General features: G+C 41.4%; 1 protein-coding gene across 1 annotated transcript; it reads right to left on the reverse strand.

The window, feature by feature from the left end:
- Positions 1-779: 779 nt before the first annotated feature.
- LOC118649185 (endogenous retrovirus group K member 10 Gag polyprotein-like) lies at positions 780-2,329 on the reverse strand. Its single transcript, XM_036296067.1, has 3 exons — positions 2,315-2,329; positions 1,037-2,201; positions 780-811 (listed from the first exon to the last, which is right to left on the reverse strand). Exons 1-3 carry the CDS (start codon positions 2,327-2,329, stop codon positions 780-782), a joined length of 1,212 nt encoding a protein of 403 aa, XP_036151960.1.
- Positions 2,330-18,216: the final 15,887 nt, after the last annotated feature.

Consider the following 18,216-nt stretch of genomic DNA (forward strand, 5'->3'; position numbering starts at 1 on the left):
TTTTAAAAAACATACTTTAAAAATACAAGACATAATCAAATAGATTTAATTCTGTCTACTAGATTTTTTGTGAGGGAAATTTAGATTAATATTTTAGCATTTTGTTATTTCAGAATATCTAATTCAATTTAGTAAACTCCTAAGCCTTGGGGTGCCATTCACTGAAAACAGGTAACTATTAAAATGCAAATTAGTTACATTCTTTCTACCAAGGATGGGAAACTGGGAAGCAAGCCTCTCTTTAAAAGTTGTCACTGGCAGGAAATTTTTGGCCTACCTGCTCTGTTGGGGGAAGGGAGGCTAGCCCTTCCTCTATTAGAAACTGCTTTGGGAAGCCAGCCTTAATTAAAGGGCGTAGCCATCTTTTACCTGGGCTACTTAGATTTTTATAATTAGTATATTTTAATAATTCTTGAGATTTAAATCCAATTTATTATTTTAAGGCATATTCTTTAGCAAATTTTTGTAACAGAGACAATTTTACTGAATTTCCTTTTCAGCCTTGAAATTAACTTTTTAATATTCTTTATTAGTATTTAAAAACTGTTCTTTATTATGGAAATGCCAATTCTGCTGCTAGAATCTAGCCAGCATCTTTTTTCCTTTGGGTTAAATTTTGCCATCTTTCTTAGGAAATAATCAGTCTTGGGTTTTATTTTGTATATTTGTAAAGAGATTTTAGCTTGAAACTCTATCTAAATGTCCAAAATCGGACAATGCGCGCCTTAGTTTCAAGCCAGTTTTCTCTTTACACGTGTACAGAAATCCCAGACGTATTTTTAAATTTCAGATTCGGTGGCATTTGCTGTAGCTGTATCGGAAATGCAAGAAAATCATCATTTCTTCTCTATGTGGGAGGTTTTAAATCTAATGATATTTTGTTTATTTCAGTAGGCAAGGGCAGCACCCAGGGCAGACAGAATGTCTTATTCCTATGGATCCAAGGTCCAGCCCGGCACTTTTGGGGGTTTCTCGGAATAGCTCTTGTATCTATTTTGCTCTCTGGGGCGGGCTGGGTGCTGTGCAGCCTGCTGGCCTTGAGACGGCACAGGGACAGGAGGGTAAATAGACAATGCCCCTGTTTTTTGCCGTGGCTGGGCTGGCCCCTTTTGGTAGTTTCCCATCTGGTGTTGAGGCAAAGAATTTCCCTGGATATCTGTCTTAGATTTACACTCATTTGCCCAATGTTTTCCTTTTTTACATTTAGGGCATAGTCCAGGTTGTTTGGGACCTCTGCCATTTCCTCTATTAACCCCTTTATTAGAAGGACACTGTTTTGCCATGTGTCCTGTTCCTCCACAAGTGTAACACTTGTATGTTTGACTTTTCCCTGTGCTAAATTGTTGCTGAAGAATTCTCTCAATGGTGGTTCCCTTTAATGCAGCCGCAATGGCAACTCCTTGTATATATGAGGGACCAATATCTGCGCAAATGCGGGTATAATCTGAGAGAGTCCCCTTTCTTTGATAGGGCCGCAGTGCAGCTTGACAGGCAGTGTTGGCGTTTTCATATGCCAACTGTTTAACTATTAACATGCCAGCCTCTCCATCCACCACTACTCGGCCAACAGCCTGTAATAGCCGAGAGACAAAATCCTGATACTTTTCATCTGGCCCTTGAATAATTTTTGAGAGCTCCTCTGTTTTCTGACCAGAGGTGGGTAACTTTTTCCAGGCTCTGACCCCAGCTCCATTAATCTGTCCATAAGCTTCCTGGGGGTATTGAATTTGATTGTGGGTATCATCATAGACTCCTTCACCTACCAGCATTTCATAAGAAATATTAATCTGGGCAGCTCGATTACGAGAAGCTTGTTCCTTAGCCTTTTCATCATATTCTGATTTCCACAAGAGATAATCCCCTCCTGATAAACAGGCCTTGGCAATAGCTCTCCAATCATTAGGTGGGAGAGCCTCTGAGGCCATAGTTTCCAAGATGGTTAAAGTATAAGGGGAAGTGGGCCCATACTGAGCACAGGCTGTTTTTAACTCTTTTAAGGCTTTAAAAGGAAGCGGGTCATAAGCACGCTCACGCTGTCCCGTGTGAGGGTTCACCTGTTCCATAACAGGGAAGGCGTGAATGCCCAATTCCTCACCACACTTTCGTGCCTCCTGCAAAGCCATCTGCAGAGGGGAAAGTGGAACTGGTGCTGCACAAGGCAGCGGAGAGCGGCGGGAACGGCCCCCGTGGCTTCTCTTTTTCTTGCCAAGAAGCTTTAATGTTTCTAAAAAGCATTCCAACACATCCTCTATATCACTGCCCTCTTCAGTTCCAGCAGAAAAACATTCTTCCTCCTCTTTTGCCTGAACAATACCTGTATTATCGTCATGACAGAGAGCAGCAGCTTCCTCAAAATCCTCCTCATTTTGAGGAGTTAAATTGTCTTTAAAAGTTACATTATTTCTTTTTAATATACTGTCTTTTTTAGACCCCTGTTTTGTGCTATCACGCTGCTTCTCCCTTTTTTCTGGCTTAAGAGACGGTTGATTATGGTCATGCCTGGGATCTAAATAATCCCGTATTAAATTCGATAAGGAAATGCAGACCTCCTGAATGAATTTTAAAAATTTTTCTACTTGCTTGTCATTAACCTTAGTTCCTCTACTATTGAACATAAACTTTAACATTTGCCCATAAAGGGCATTTTCTCTAGATTCTAATTGCCCCATGCTTTACTCCCGATTATCAAAAAATTGCTCCTCCGTTACCTTAACGAGTGCACTCTTTATCCGGAGGAGATCCTCACGTCGTCTCTCCAAGCCCGACGGAGTTCCTCACCGTCTTTTTCCCAGTTCCTCAGTCCCTGAGCTCGGGCACCAGATCTGTCAGGGCCAGCCTGACAGGGTTGAGCCGGGCTGAGGCAGGGAGGTGGGAATTGAGAAAAGAAAGAAAGACAGGAAAGCGGGGTCGGGAGGACCCCAGTTCTCTTGATGAACTGAAGCGAGTTTATTAGCTATACAATCCTATGTATACACAACACACTGAATCGGAGGTCTGTCAAGAGGAATGTATTCTTTGTTCCTCTTAATCTCTAAGGGAGAGACACAGCAGAAGGACAAGTTCTCAGTACAGCATATCTCAGTAAATAGTCACAGACTTCTTGGCAAGCTATGAAAGGCTGTTCTCATTCTACAAATGTTAACCCCATTCTACTGATAATTGCCATCCAAACAAGTCTGGGAAAACTGTGTGGGTAAGGGTCCCAGCCTTGATAGCCCCTTCAGGTGCAAGGACCTTGCCAGCTTACATCTGGCCCCCAACAGATTATGTCACTACAATGTCCAGAAGTACAACAGCATGCAGGTGAGGCTTGATCAAGTGACTGAAATCGTACCCTGTGGGTTCAGATCCTCCCATTTCTGTGCTCTGTTGTTCTATTGGCTTCATTTTCAACTTCCACTTGGAAGTCCCAATAGCTCTAGGGTTATGTCATTTTTGTGGCCAGCAGTCCTGAAAGAAAGAACAGCCCCTCTTTCAGAGTGGTAGTTCTTTGTGGGAGAAGGTTTGCTCCAAAGCGAATATTTGGCAATGTTTTCACATAACATGTCATAAACATGTTGATATTGGAGGGGGGAAACTACTGGCATCTAATGGATAGAGACCAAGGATACTGGTAGCCATCTTACACCACTGAAAGCTTCAATTTTTTTTTGTTTTTTTTTGGTTGGAAGTGGATTTTTATTTGTTTTTAAATATATTTGTATTGATTACAGAGAGAGAAAGGGAGAGGGAAAGAGGAATAGAAACATCAATGATGAAAGAGAATCATCCATAGGCTGCCTCCTGCATGCCCCCTATTGGGGAGCCAACCCAGAACAAGGGCGTGCACCCTGACCAGGAACTGAACTGTGACCTCCTGGTTCATAGATTATAGATCGATGCTCAAACACTGAGCCATGCCGGTTGAGGCTTAAGTGTTGTTTTTTTTTAAATATTATTGAATCAATACTTTTACTTGTTATAGGTCTATTCTTACCTTCCATTTCTACTTGTATCTATTTTAGTGGAATGTAATATGTGTTTTTAGGAAATTGTGCTTCACTAATACCAATAATGTGGATTAGTTTTCAAGGTTAACCCTAAGCTAGGGAGTGGGAATAGAATGGCAAATTAAGACAACAGAAACTTGCTGTTTTAATATGATTCCATCATTTTTGTTGAATAGTGTTTCCTGAGTTACTTTTGATAATTTCCAGATTTACAAAAGGTTGATTATGATATGTGTGTGTGTGTTTGTATGTGTGTGTTTTATTTCTTGTCACTATTTTTGTTACTTTTATAGAAGGATACATTTTAAAGTTCCTTACTTAACCATTTCAATATCACACTATAATATTTTATTCAATATAGTTTATTCTGCTTCTGTGACTTATAAAACAAGAAAAAAACTTTATTTTATCAACTAAAATTGCTATGTATTTCTTCTTGTGAAGAGCTTTTGCATATTTGTTATATACATTAAATTTGGCTCAATACTTATTATACCTAGTACATACTCTAAATAATTATGATATCTCCAGTCTCACACTGATTTTTTTTTCAATAGGAAAAATAAAAGAAGCCTGAACAGAGATTGATGATAGTTTTTAGAAATATTTTAAATTTGAGAACATAGGCAAAATTGATTTTGTTAAAGAGAAAAGCTATAAAATCACAATTTAGAAGCTTTGCTTGCAATTTTCTACATATATCTGTCAATAGCCATTAGTATTTAAATTCAAAGTTGGTGTTCTGAGAGTTATTGTAGCATACTTGTTTTTTTGCCATTATCTGAGGAGTAGTTTTCTTTGTCATTTTACTCTTTTTTTTCTTCTGGATTTTCTTGGCAAATGTGAAGGAAATATATCACAGACTAAGAGGAAATCACACCGTTGACAAATTATAAGGTTTACTTTTCCTTTCTTATGGTATAACAATTAAAATGTTTTATTGGAGGGTAAAGAACAGTATAGTTAATCAAACATTTAAGAAATGATAAACCTTCTACATTTTTTTGAAAATGATTTATTAGTATTTAATTGTGTGCATGCATTGAAGTATATTCCAGCAATCTCTTGTGGATGGATGTTTGTGTGTTTTCAATAATGTGCTTTTACAAATAACTTGATATGCAGGTTGTTTGCTTTTTTGGCATAACAGTTTTATGGCAGTATTCTAGAACTGGGATTTCTGGATAAAAGAATAAAAGGTTATGAATAGTTGTCAAATACTTCTACATTCATTTTAATAGGATTTGACTCCTTGTCCATTGTCATGAGCAGTTTTGAGATTACCAGTTTTTTCATCTCTCTAAAGAATGTGTTGACAAGATTTTAGACTTTGCCAATGCTTTTTCTAGCTTTATTGTTGTGCCCAGATTTCTGGGTCCCCAAAAATCAACCACCAGGGAGCCTCTTCCGATGCACAAGCAAAGAGTCTTTATTCAAACCCGGGCTTGGCTCCCGGCCTCTTTACCGACGCAGCAGCGAGACGAGAGAGCGAGCCCCAGGAGAACAAAGGTTATATGGGACTAGTCATTAGGGTGGGCTTAGCTAAGTGGCATGGGTTACAGAGATTGGTCACCTTGGTCAGGGTTTTTCAGCAGGGTCTTACAGCACAGTGGTCAGGAAGTGACCAACACATTCTAGGGTTTGAGCCCTCCCTCACTATGTCCTGATTGGTCAACAGCGACGCATAGGGAACATTCTATGGTATAGCCTTATTAGGACCTTAGCTGTGTTCCTGGAGCTTCATTGGTCCACTCAGGCGGTGGTTGGGGGAGTTAGGACATTTATGGCATTCCTGTGGTCACTCCCTCGGGGGAGGGGGTGGTCAGGCTGAAGACCCAGCTCTACAAGTATGGGGATAGTCAGTTCTGCTTTGTTCTTTCATTATGAGTTCTTTATCAGAGATAAAATTACAGGTATTTCTTTCAGTTTGTTATTGTCTTTTGATTTTTCCTCCAGTCTAGTGCTTCATGCAATACATTTTTGTTCATTTTGCTTTAATGGAGTCAACGTATTAATCTTATAGTTTTTATGAATATTTGAGACCAAATTAGAAAAGCTGGTTGCAATCCCAGGTAATAAATAAATGTTGTCATGCATGTATAATTTTATTTTTACGTTGAGACCACTGAATTGTTGCATGATATATGTTAAGGAGCCAGTCTTTTATTTGCCTAAATGTCCACGCAGTTGTCTCAATACAATTAATTAAAAGATATATCTATTTTGCAATATTTGACATGCCATTCTTTTTAATATATGAAATTTTTAAATGTTTTGGATATCTTTCTGAGTTTTTTTATTTTATTTAATTGATCTGTCTGTTCACATGGTTCTACACTATTTTAATTTTAGAGGCTTTACAGATGTTTACATAGCTGGTAGAGTTAAACTCCCTTCATTACTTTCATTTTTAGAACCTGCTTGCCAGACACTGATCTTTGAACAAGAGCAGGTAGCAAAGAAGAGAAAGTTACTGTGACTTGGGATCTTGCAGAGGGTCTTTTCCTACATCTAGAAGGGTTCAGGAATCTGTAGAAGGGGCTGCAGTAAATTAATAAAGAGACTAGACATGAAATATAAATTTGGAAGGCATTTTGGGGAGCCAGAGGAGACCTAGCTTCAGTAAACAAGTTCTTTGAATCTCTGGATCCCCACCTTTTTATTAACACAAATTGCCCTAAAGCAAAGCAGATACACATATCAAAGATAAGGTTTGGTATACAATAGGCATTGTCAGGTTGGGGGAACTGCCTTTGGCTGTCTGACAGCAGGCAATAATATATGCAGATGTTTAGCCCTGCTGAAGCCTCAAGCTTCATCAACCTTTTGATGAACTTTTTGCATTTTATTATGTCCTGCTGGAATTAGCTTCTAGCCGGATCTGTTCTAAATTTCAACAAACATTACTAGTTAAGTTACAGATGACTTTATTGTTCTGACACTGCAAGTCATTGTGCATATACTAAGACAATAACTTTTTTTTATCATAGCACAATTGTTAAGACCACACCATTCATATTCACAACCCCTGGAGTACCCAAGATGCAACTCTTAACAACTGTGAGATCTTGGGCTAATAATATTCTCTAAGCCTCAGCTCTACTGTGTTGAAAGGGCAAAATAATAATACTACAACTTAATGTTTCAGAGAGTAGTAAAAATAGAAAATGTATATTAATAGGTTAGCATAGTGACTGGCATATTGGAAGTTTTTAATAAAATTAATAGTTAATTGAACTGGCATAAATATTATTCTATCTTAAATGTTGTGGGGATAGCTCTTTGTTATCTTGAAACTAGCTTATCTCCTTAGACTATCAACAAAGTTCTCCAAAATTAAAGATTCTTAATTCATCTTATTAAATCACCTAAATTTACATAAAATGAAACTGCAGTTCATAGAGGTGCATTATCCCACAGAAAAATAATGACAAATTCTGAGAGAGAACCCAGTTTTCTCAGTTTTCTCTTCTCCCTTCTATAAGTTGAGGGAAAGACAGGATGGTACATAAATTATTTGTCCAACTTCATGATCTAATGTAAAATGCAGACATATCTATCTTCTCCTAGAGAAGCTGATATTTGCAATGCCTTTGTTTTTAATAACAATTTCATTTTTTAAAATATATTTTATTGATTTTTTACAGAGAGGAGGGAAGAGGGCTAGAGAGTTAGAAACATCGATGAGAGAGAAACATCAATCAGCTGCTTCTTACACGCCCCCTACTGGGGATGTGCCTGCAACCAAGGTACATGACCTTGACCAGAGTCGAACCTGGGATCCTTGAGACCGCAGGCCGATGCTCTATCCGCTGAGCCAAACCGGTTAGGGCTCAATTTTATTTTTATATTACCATAGAGTTTCCCCCCATTTTATTCTACCTTATGTATAATATAAAGTAGGGAAGTTTAAATGCAATGGTTAAAATATATCCACCTTAACTCTATCACCAGTAATAAAAGCTGGCTCCTCTTCTGGCATTACTATGTTTCAGCTGCAGACTACCAGTTTAAACACTCTTCAGTGGGAGGCTGCTAGTTCAATGCAATTTGTCTTCATGTTTAACTGACGGAGTATAAAAAAATCATCATATCATACATTCTCACATATCCTGGTGCTGTCAGCTTAATCAAACCATTGGCATCATTGCTTCTGTAAGAAGCCCTGTTCTACATAAGGAGTGAATATGCAACATGGCATATTGCGGTGTGCAGTTTTACACATCATAAGTGTTTATCTCTAATACAAATCACTGACCTCCGGCACAGTTAGAAGTCATCAGTGGAGGATTTCTCCTTTACTGACATAGCATTCAAGTTCTCTAGGAGTGGCCTGCATGCTTTAATATGAAAGCACAGGGGAAATTAAAAGCCAACATCCACTCCCAAATCTCTATAATAATGAGTATGAAAATCAAACAGTAGAACAGTAAGTTGCTGAAAGATAATATTAAAAGTCATATTTGGGAGGCTTTTCATATTCAGTGTCCTCCACCCGTAGCACCTGAGCTCGAATGTAGCACTGAGCTCTGATAAAACATATGGCTCAGATAGTAGCTTGGAAGAAAAAGAGAATGACAAGCAACTGTACTTGTTTAAAATAAAGATTCTCAGGCTCTCTCTAATCGTGTTGATTGAGTAGGTTATGGGAGTAGCTTGAGAATTTAAATTTTTACAATCTCTCCCCCCTCAGGTGAATCTAACACAGTTGGTCTAGGAGTGCAATGTGAGATAGCCTGGAGGTGGAAGGAGGCATCGCATGACACTAACCTGGTGAAGGCCTGGAAGCAGCACGTGGCTGCCAAGGTATAAAGAGGATCACACTTCATTGACACGTCATGTTATTACTCAGGGTCCACCAGGAATGACTTGATACCTTTATAAAAGGCAGTGGTTTACAACCCTGCAGGTATATCAAAATACCTCATGGTAAGTATTCTGCTGCAGCAAGCTCTGAGGAACATGCAGGTTTGAGAAAGATGGCATTTGCCCAAAGATCAGACAAAACTGAAAGTTTCTATTCACTGTTTAAATTATAAGCCAATGTATGTTTTCATATCATACCTAATAGTATTATGGAATTGAACAATTTTTTCATTTAAAAATTTTTTTATTGATTTTAGAGAGGAGGGTATAGGGAGAAAGAGAAAGAAAAACATCACGGATGACAGAGAATCATGGATCAGCTACCTCCTGCAGGGCTCTTACTGGGGACTGACCTCTTTGTTCATAGATCGATATTCAACCACTGAGCAACACTGGCTGGGCAAAACAATTTTTAGTCAAAGTGTTCATCTTGGCTAATTTAATAACACCCGTCTCTAATTGCTGTGACAGATCAAAGAGACAAAATTTTACTGTCAAATTTACTTTATTTTGACATTTGATCAGAATCATAATTTAATGATATAATACCTCTTAATGAGGTTTTCAGGATGTGGCATGTCTCTTGTCTCTAATACAAATTCCTCTGATAGAATAGTGTTTCCAGAAGTAGCTTCATGACCAGGAGGCATCTGATCCACTGTTTATCACTGAAGTCAGTGTTAGTTTTAAAATCCTTTGACAGAACTAGGCCCTACTTTATCCCCCCAAATTGTTTAAAACTTAATTGTGGGAACATATAAATAAAAACGATGTGACAGAAACTAATCTGAAACCTGTGATGCTTCCTATCAAGCAGAGTGAGTTAATTTGAGACTATGCTTTGTTTTTCTCCTTCATGTTAGTAGCAATCATGGGTTATTTCAAAACCAGTTGCTACAAAACAAAGTGGCTTAAAGTAGAACACTTTACAGAATTTTTATGATTCTGATGGTTGACTGGTATCAGCTTGGCAGTTCTGTGGTCTCTCCTGTGCCCATTTGTGAAAATGCCAATGGGATGAGCTGGTCCTGGCAATCATAACATGGTCTTATTTTCATGGCTGGCATTGATGCTGACTATTGGTTTGGAATCTAGTTTTTCTTCAATGTGGTTTTTCATCTACCAGAGATCTAGACAAGCTTCCTTACTGGATGCTATCTGGGTTTCAAAGATCAATAGGGAAGTTACTGGGTCTCTTAAGACCTAGTTTTTGAAACTCACACTTCATTATTTATGCTATATTTTTATGGTCAAAGCAATTCATAAAGGCCAGCTCAGGTTCAATTGGTGTAGGTAGTCTCCAACTTCTGATTGAAGAGAGATAAAACACAAAGATGGAAAGAATTTTGGTAACCATCTTTGTAGAAAATCTACTCAATCTTGAATGAATTTATATAATATATTGTTATATATTAGCAAATTGATCATTATAAGTAAACCTAACTCAGTAAAAAATATATTGGACAGAATTATTTGTTGGAAGCTGATCCACCCTGGCTGCTTGAGGCAGTTCCTGCAGGGATGTTTCAAGGAACCTTGAAATGGAGATGAGAAACGCAGGAGCCTTTGGAATGGAATGGATGGGGTTAAAATCAAATAGGATAAATGCAGATGTAAGAGGACAATAGGGGGAGGAACCTGGCTAGGAGAAGAAAGGTTGTTTCCCCAGGTGAGGACCAAATAGTATAAATACAGGTGTTAGATGACAATAAAAAAAAGAAAGACCCTGACTATGATGATCACCTAAACACTGACTCCGTGTCCTTCATTCTTTGCCTACTCCGTCCACACCTTGGGGAACCCCTGGACCCGCTGGGGCTGGACCCCAGCATTTAATACATATTTGCTGTGTAACACTTACTTTTTAAAAAATACATTTTATTGATTTCAGAGAAGAAGGAAGAGGGAAAATGATAGAAACATCAATGATGAGAGAGAATCATTGATCAGCTGCCTTCTGTATGCTTTCTACTGGGGATCGAGCTTACAACCTGGGCATGTGTCCTTGACCAGAATCAAACTTTGGACCCTTTAGTCCACAGGCCAATGCTCTATCCTGAGCCAAACTGGCTAGGGAATATAACACTTACTTTTAAATAGAATTCATAGTTAATACTTTTAAAATTCTTAGTTTTAGAAAATATAGGAGATCAGAAATGGGAGCTAAATATTTATAGATGAATTTCTTTTTTTTTTTCTATGAGAAAATATGATATATTACTTCTTATTTTGAAGCAGAATATGTAAATTAAATATATAATTAATGATCTACTTCTTTGATTCACTAATTTTAAAGGACTTTGCAACAATGTGTGTGTCTAAGCAGCTTTATTTATAACTAAAGGCCTGATGCATGAATTTGTGCATGGGTGGGGTCTGGCTGGCTTGCCCCAATCAGGGCCAATGAGGCCAGGCCAGCTAGGTGAGGGACAGTGGGTAGTTGGCCAGCCAGCCCTGCCCCCTGGTCAAACTCCGGGTTGAAATTGCGTCTAACTCTCAGTCAAGGGGACAATTTGCATATTAGTCATTTATTATATAGGATTGCCAAAATATGGAAACAACCAAGTTTGCAGGTGCATATATTAGGTGAACAGTTCTGAAACTGGTATACATGTATACTAGAAATGAACAGTTAAGAAAATGAATGCCAGATAGTAGGAACCTGATTTCTTACCAATGTGCTGGGAAGTTATAAATAAGCAAATGAAGGAGCCAAAATTGTCCACATAATAACACATTACAGTTGAGGACATCATTATGAACCCACTGGAGGCCCAGTGCATGAATTCGTGTACCAGTGGGTCCCTCAGCCTGGTGTGTGGGATCGGGCCAAAAATGGCTCTCCAACATCCCCTGAGGGGTCCTGGATTGCAAGAGGGCACAGGCCAGCCTGAGCGACACCACTGGTGCACAATTGGGTCTGGGGAGGGATGCAGGAGGTTGACCAGCCAGGGAGGGACAACAGGAGGGCTCCAGGGCATGTCCAGCCTGTCTCGCTCAATCCCGATTGGCAGGACCCCAGCAGTAAGCTAACCTACCAGTCGGAGCATCTGCCCCCTGGTGCTCAGTGCACATCATATGCTAAGGCCGGTTGAGTGGACTTAGCATATCATTAGCATATTACATTTTAATGGTTGAATGGACAACAGGACACTTAACATATTAGACTTTTATTATACAGGATGTTTTACTTACACATTGGCATAGTTACAGATATGTGTACATACTAGTACATAGGTGAGTATACATGCATAATTTGTCTTGCTCTTTCCCCTGGAAGGGCCTAAGAAACAAGGACACCCCAGTAGCAACAAGCATACCTAACACACAGATCTTGCTATTTAATACCATTCTTCAATACAAGGATCCAGGTATCCTTGGAGAAATGACTAATTCTGGTACTGGGAGAAAATAAGCAAGATGGGCCTGGGGCATCTTTGTGCCAGAAAGTGAGGAGAAACACACACAGACACACACACAGAGAAATATGATTTAATAATTACATAAATGGAAGAGAAGAGAAAATTCCCCTGTGTAGAATGCCAAACAATCTGTGTGGATACTTTGCCCCTTATTGGAGGTGTGGGGTTCACTTAGTATGCAAATAGCAAGTTCTTTCTATGAGCACAGTATAAAAAGGAAGATAAAAGAGTAACTTTACATTTGTCAGGTTCTTTTTCCTGACAAATTCCACCTCACCCAGGTGATCAATTTGTCAATTTCCTAACAAATTCCACCTCACGCAGGTTAACATAAATAGTCATAAACTGTGTTGATATTGGGTAGCCTGGCCATAATGTGATGAAACGATACTTTACCTGTATGGTCTTCCTCCCAAAAAATCATTCCCCAGTCTCATATTGGGAGAACATCAGATATACCTCTATTGAAGGATATTCTACAAAGCACTTGGCAGAAACTTCTCTCTACTGTTAAAGTTGTAAAACACAAGGAAAGTCTAAGAAACAAAGGCAAGAGGAATCCAAGGAGACATGTCAATTAGTGTAATATGGTATTCCTGGAGGGATCTTGAAACAGAAAAAGAACATTAGGAAAAACTAAGGAAATCTAAATAAAGCATGGATTTTAGTTAATAATGCAGGGATACTGGTTCAAATGTTTAACAAATATAGCACACTAACATAAGATGTAAGTAATAAGGAAAATTGGGTTTAGTGTACATGGGAATTCTTCATCATTTCTGTCAATCTAAAAATGTTCAAAAATAAAACTTAAACATGCATGGGACCAAGGGTAAATACATTAGGAATGCAATATTTAAAAAATGTTGATGGTAACATAAAAAGTCAGATAACTAATAAAAATAGCAGCAAAATATGTTAAATGGCTAAGAAATGCCTACCTACTACAATGAATTACACTTTGCCTGAAAAATACCTAATTTACTTATGTAGATGGCCACTTGCACTCTCACTGGCCTGCCAAGTTGACTCCCATGTCTGCTACCCTGTGACCCAGGGGAAAGGACAAAAGAGAGATAGACATAGAATGAGAAAATTGAGAGAGAAAAGAGTTAAGAGATAAAAACATATAGGCTGAAAAAGGGAAACAAATTAAAAAGAGGAGAGGACATGCAGCTATGTCTGAAGGATTGTACTTTATGAATTATTGTGCGTTAGTGGAAGATGAGTCACATGAATCCAGAGTGAAAGTTGTTACACCAGATGTGGACAGATGTGGCTCCTAACACAAGAGGTGAACTAATGTAACTGGTAGTTGTTTGAAGTATGTGTGTGGTTGGGTGTGCATGTGTGTGTGTGTGTGTGTGTGTGTGTGTGTGTTCCTGCATATTTTGTACCTTCCTACTTAATTCAGATGAAAGCAGTTTTCTGTGTTTTCCTACTGTTTCTCGAAGACAAATTTGTGCATAAGCAAATGTGAAATTCATGTTATGCTCAAATTGTTCCCTAATATATCAAACACATTGAAACAAATTCACAGTTTCAAAACAAGCATTAGACTACAGCTGACTGTACAAGACAAATATGAATACAGATATACATACTTATCCCCCTTTTTCTTACACAACAGTAACTCATTGTTTCTTATTTCTTCTTTGGGAGTGTTAAGGTGTCTGAGCTGGATCAGGGTTAAAAACTAATATTTCAATGATAAAATATCTACATTAGGTTTAATGCTGTACAATCTAGTATTTACTGTCAAACATTAACTTATACATTAGATATTCAAAAGGCTTTCTTAACACTGAAAAGATCTTCAAGTCTTTCTTTTATGTTTGTTTTTATACACTTATTTTAAAAACTAGGGGCTCAGTGCACAAAAATTTGTGCACTTGGGGGGGTTTCCTCAGCCTGTGCCCTCTCGCAGTCTGGGACCCCTTGGGGGATGAACACCTGCTTGTGTAGGCCTGCTCTCTGAGGAATTGGGCCTAAGCTGGCAGTCAGATATCACTCTGGCAGCCCAGGAGCCCTCGGGGGATGTACACTTGCCAGCGGGAAGCAGGCCTAAACTGCAGTTGGACATCCTTAACGCTGCTGAGGAGGCGGTGAGGCTCCCACTACCATTGGTGTACTGGCAGCCGTCAGCCTGGCTTGTGACTGAGCAGAGCTCCCCCTGTGGGAGCGCACTGACCACCAGGGGAAGCTCCTGCTTTGAACGTCTGCCCCCTGATGGTCAGTGTGTGTCATAGTGACCAGTCATTCCCAGTCTTTCTGCTGTTAGGGTCAGTTTCCATATTACCCTTTTACTATATAGGATAGAGGCCTGGTGCACAGGTGGGGGGCAGCTGGTTTGCCCTGAAGGGTATCCTGAATCAGTGTGGGGGTCCCGCTGGGGTGCCTGGCCAGCCTGGGTGAGGGGCTGATGGCTGTTTTCAGACCTGCCACACCCCCTTCAGGGTGGGTGTCCCCACTGGGGTTCCTGGCCAGCCTGGGTGAGGGGCTGATGGCTGTTTGCAGGCTGGTCAGGCCCCCCCCCCCAGTGGGGACCCTCACCCCATGGAGGTTTGGCCAGCCTGGGTGAGGGGCTGGTGGCTGTTTTCGGGCTGGCCACACCCCCTTTAGGATGGGGGTCCCCACTGGGGTGCCTGGCCAGCCTTTGTGAGGGACTGAGGGCTGTTTTCAGGCTGGCCAAGCCCCCATGGTGAAGGAAGCTCCCAGCCTCTCCTTTTTTTCTTTTTCTTTTTTATTCTGGGGTTTATTTATCTTCTATAATTGAAATTTTGTTGCCTTCAGTGGAGCTCAGAGCCGGCCTAGAAGCTTGGCTTCCTCCATCACTGGAGAAACCAAGCCTCTTGCTTGAGTCAGCTCCGTGGCTTCCAGCTGCCATCTTGTTTGGGTTAATTTGCATATAGTCATTCTGATTGGCTGGTGGGCATGGCCTATGATGTAGCGAAGGTACGGTCAATTTGCATGTTTGTCTTTTATTAGATTAGGCTAGAGGCCCGGTGCACAAAAATTTGTGCATCGGGGGGAGGGAGGGGTCCCTCAGACCAGCCTGTGACCTCTCACAGTCTGGGACCCCTCAGGGGATGACTACCTGCTGGCTTAGGCCCTCTCCCCAGGGGATTGGGCCTAAGCTGACAATCAGACATCCCTCTGGCAGCCCGGCAGCCCTCAGGGAATGTCCACTTGCCAGCGGGAGCCTAAACTGCAGTCGGACATCCTTAGCACTGCTGAGGAGGCAGGAGAGGCTCCAACCACCACCGCTGTACTGGCAGACATCAGCCTGGCTTGTGGCTTTGCAGAGCTCCTCCCATGTGAGAGTGCTCTGACCACCAGAGGGCAGCTCCTGCATTGAGTGTCTGCCTCCTGGTGGTCAGTGTGTGTCATAGTGACCAGTCATTCCCAATCCTTCTGCTGTTAGGGTCAGTTTGCTTATTACCCTGTTACTATATAGGATAGAGGCCTGGTGCACGGGTGGGGGCCAGCTGGTTTGCCCTGAAGGGTTTCCCGGATCTGGGTGGGGGTCCCCACTGGGGTGCCTAGCCAGCCTGGGTGAGGAGCTGAGGCCGTTTTCAGGCTGGCGGGTGACTGAAGCTCCCAACTACTCCGTTTTTTCTTTTTTTTTTATTCCGGGATTTATTTACCTTCTATAGCTGTCACTAGAGCTGAGAGCCAGCTCCAGCTCTGAGGCACGGCTCCAGCTCTGAGGCTGCGGCTGGCTGAAAGCAGGTATCTTGGTTTGTTTAGAGTCTATAATTGAAACATTGTTGCCATCACTGCTGCTCTAAGCTCTGAGGCCAAAGCTGGCTGAAAGCAGGTATCTGGAGCTTGTTTAGCTTCTATAATTACAACTTTGTTGCTTAGAGTGTAGCTTAGAGCTGGGCTGCAGCAGGCGGGGAACGTTGGCTTCCTCCATCACTGGAGCAAGCAAGCCTCCTGTTTGCTTCAGCTGCCTGGCTGCAGGCCGCCATCTTGGTTGGCAGTTAATTTGCATATCTCGCTGATTAGCCAATGGGAAGGGTAGCAAAGCTACGGTTAATTACCATGTTTCTCTATTATTAGATAGGATAACAATTATAATGACATCAATGATCCCATCACCTGTACCCCCAATACTACTGAGGGAAATATATATAGCTGAATCCAAAGGGAAAATAAAGACATTGTTATCAGGCACCCCAAAACCAGGAAATGTTTTGGTCCAATGGTATACACACTGATATGTTCAAAGTACTATTAAAATACTATATAATAAAAGTATAGTATGCAAATTGTCCCCTCGACTGGGAATTTGTCCTGTAGTTTTATGGGGGGAAGAAGGGTACAGCCAGGGGAAGGGAGGGAATACCTGGCCAGCAGCTGGCAGCTGCTAAGAACCCTACTAGTGCACACATTTCATACAGTGGGCCTCTAGTTTAAATATATACATTTATAATTATCCTGTAAAAAAAAAAACCCAGAAAAAACATTCAAGAAGTGAAATAACTATGCAGTAAACCAATTACTCATTCATCCATTCATTCTTTCTGTATCTGAAAGTCATCACTATAATCACAAGGACAAACAAATAAAAGATCTTCTAGTAACAAATAGAGAAAATCCAAACCTCACACCCTCCCTCCCCCACTTTGTGGGTTATTGTGGTGTGCTAAAATCACCACAATAAAAAGAGAACCATGAGGTAGCTGAAATGCAATGACAACTGAGGCATTTCATTTCAAACAAAACAATAAATTCCCTGAAATGCATTCATCGAATCTGTGGTAATAGTAAAAATCTCTGTCTGCCCAGATGACAGGTTGGTATGCTTGGACTTCCGGCAAGAAAAAGCTAATTCTGGGGATAGAATGATAGAAGAATCAAGCACTGAAAATAATAATTGCTGACTCTTTTACAGCCTTGAACAGTTGTGGTCTGCTTGTCCGTTGTTGACAGGTCATCTGGACCATAATTCTTAGTATGGCTGTTTTTAAGACAATTTAGAAGGTATCAGAACTTGGAACTGTTAGGTCGGAGAGAGCCCAAGTCGCCGCTCTCCCATCGGCCTTGTGCCCCTGTCTGTCCACCCTCTCTCCTCCTCCCTCCCGGACCCTCCTCCAGCCACGCCTTCTCCACTGCCTCCTGACCCCGCCTCCTGATCCCACCTCCCCTCTTCTGCCAGCCGAAAACTCAAACCGCCTTTTACAACCCCATGCCCCTGCACGCCTCCGCCGCCACTGTGCCCCACCTCCACGTAGTCGGTCCATCCGCGCACCGCCGCAGCCGCTAATGCTTTAGCCGCTGCGGGAGCCGGAAACTCAAGTCCCCTGCCGCCCCTGCCTGCTTTCCCAGTCGGTACACACACGCTCTACCTTCCTTCTGTCCTTCCTCCTCCGTTCTGCCCCTGGGAGGTTGCGGCTTTTAAACTCAACTGCCGATACCTCTCCCAAGCCCACCCAGGCCACCTCTCCCACGCTCTCCCCTTCCCTTACAGGCCTGCCTTAGTAACCCGTACCCCACGCAATGCCCTCTGTAAGGTTTAACCGCCCGCCTTCCTCTGTGCGCTCTTCTGAAACTCCACCCCCATGACTGCCAGCACTTTAGTTCACAGGTGGCCGGCCAGTTCTTTTTGCGAGAGGTTACAGCTGGGGTCTCTTCAGACCCTCTTAACAAGAAGCTTCCTTCTCCCCTAGAGCCCAAATTCTAAGAACGTCAGCTCAAAAACAGCTTCTTCCATTTCTGCGCCCATTCTACCCCTGCCATAGTCCCGTCCAGGAACTGAGGGCATAGTCTGAATCTATACCCCCACTCTCTAACCCGACCTTTAAGGTCTTTATTGGTCCTCAAACCCAGGTCCGAGATCGAGTGAAAAATGGCCTGGAAGGTTCTTAATGCCCTGGAGGAGCAGGCACAGTCAGAATGGGAGGCCTGCCTTCCACAGGAGGTAGACCTGCAGA

Source organism: Myotis myotis, unplaced genomic scaffold (assembly GCF_014108235.1).
Source record: "Myotis myotis isolate mMyoMyo1 unplaced genomic scaffold, mMyoMyo1.p scaffold_m19_p_1, whole genome shotgun sequence".
NCBI classification, from domain to species: Eukaryota; Metazoa; Chordata; class Mammalia; order Chiroptera; family Vespertilionidae; genus Myotis; species Myotis myotis.

Bases quoted from the DNA above. Each gene is read 5' to 3' on its own strand.
- LOC118649185 (XM_036296067.1), bottom strand. The intron at 812-1,036 runs GCCAGCAGGCTG...TTTCCGATACAG, and splicing joins TGTCCCTGTGCCGTCTCAAG to CTACAGCAAATGCCACCGAA.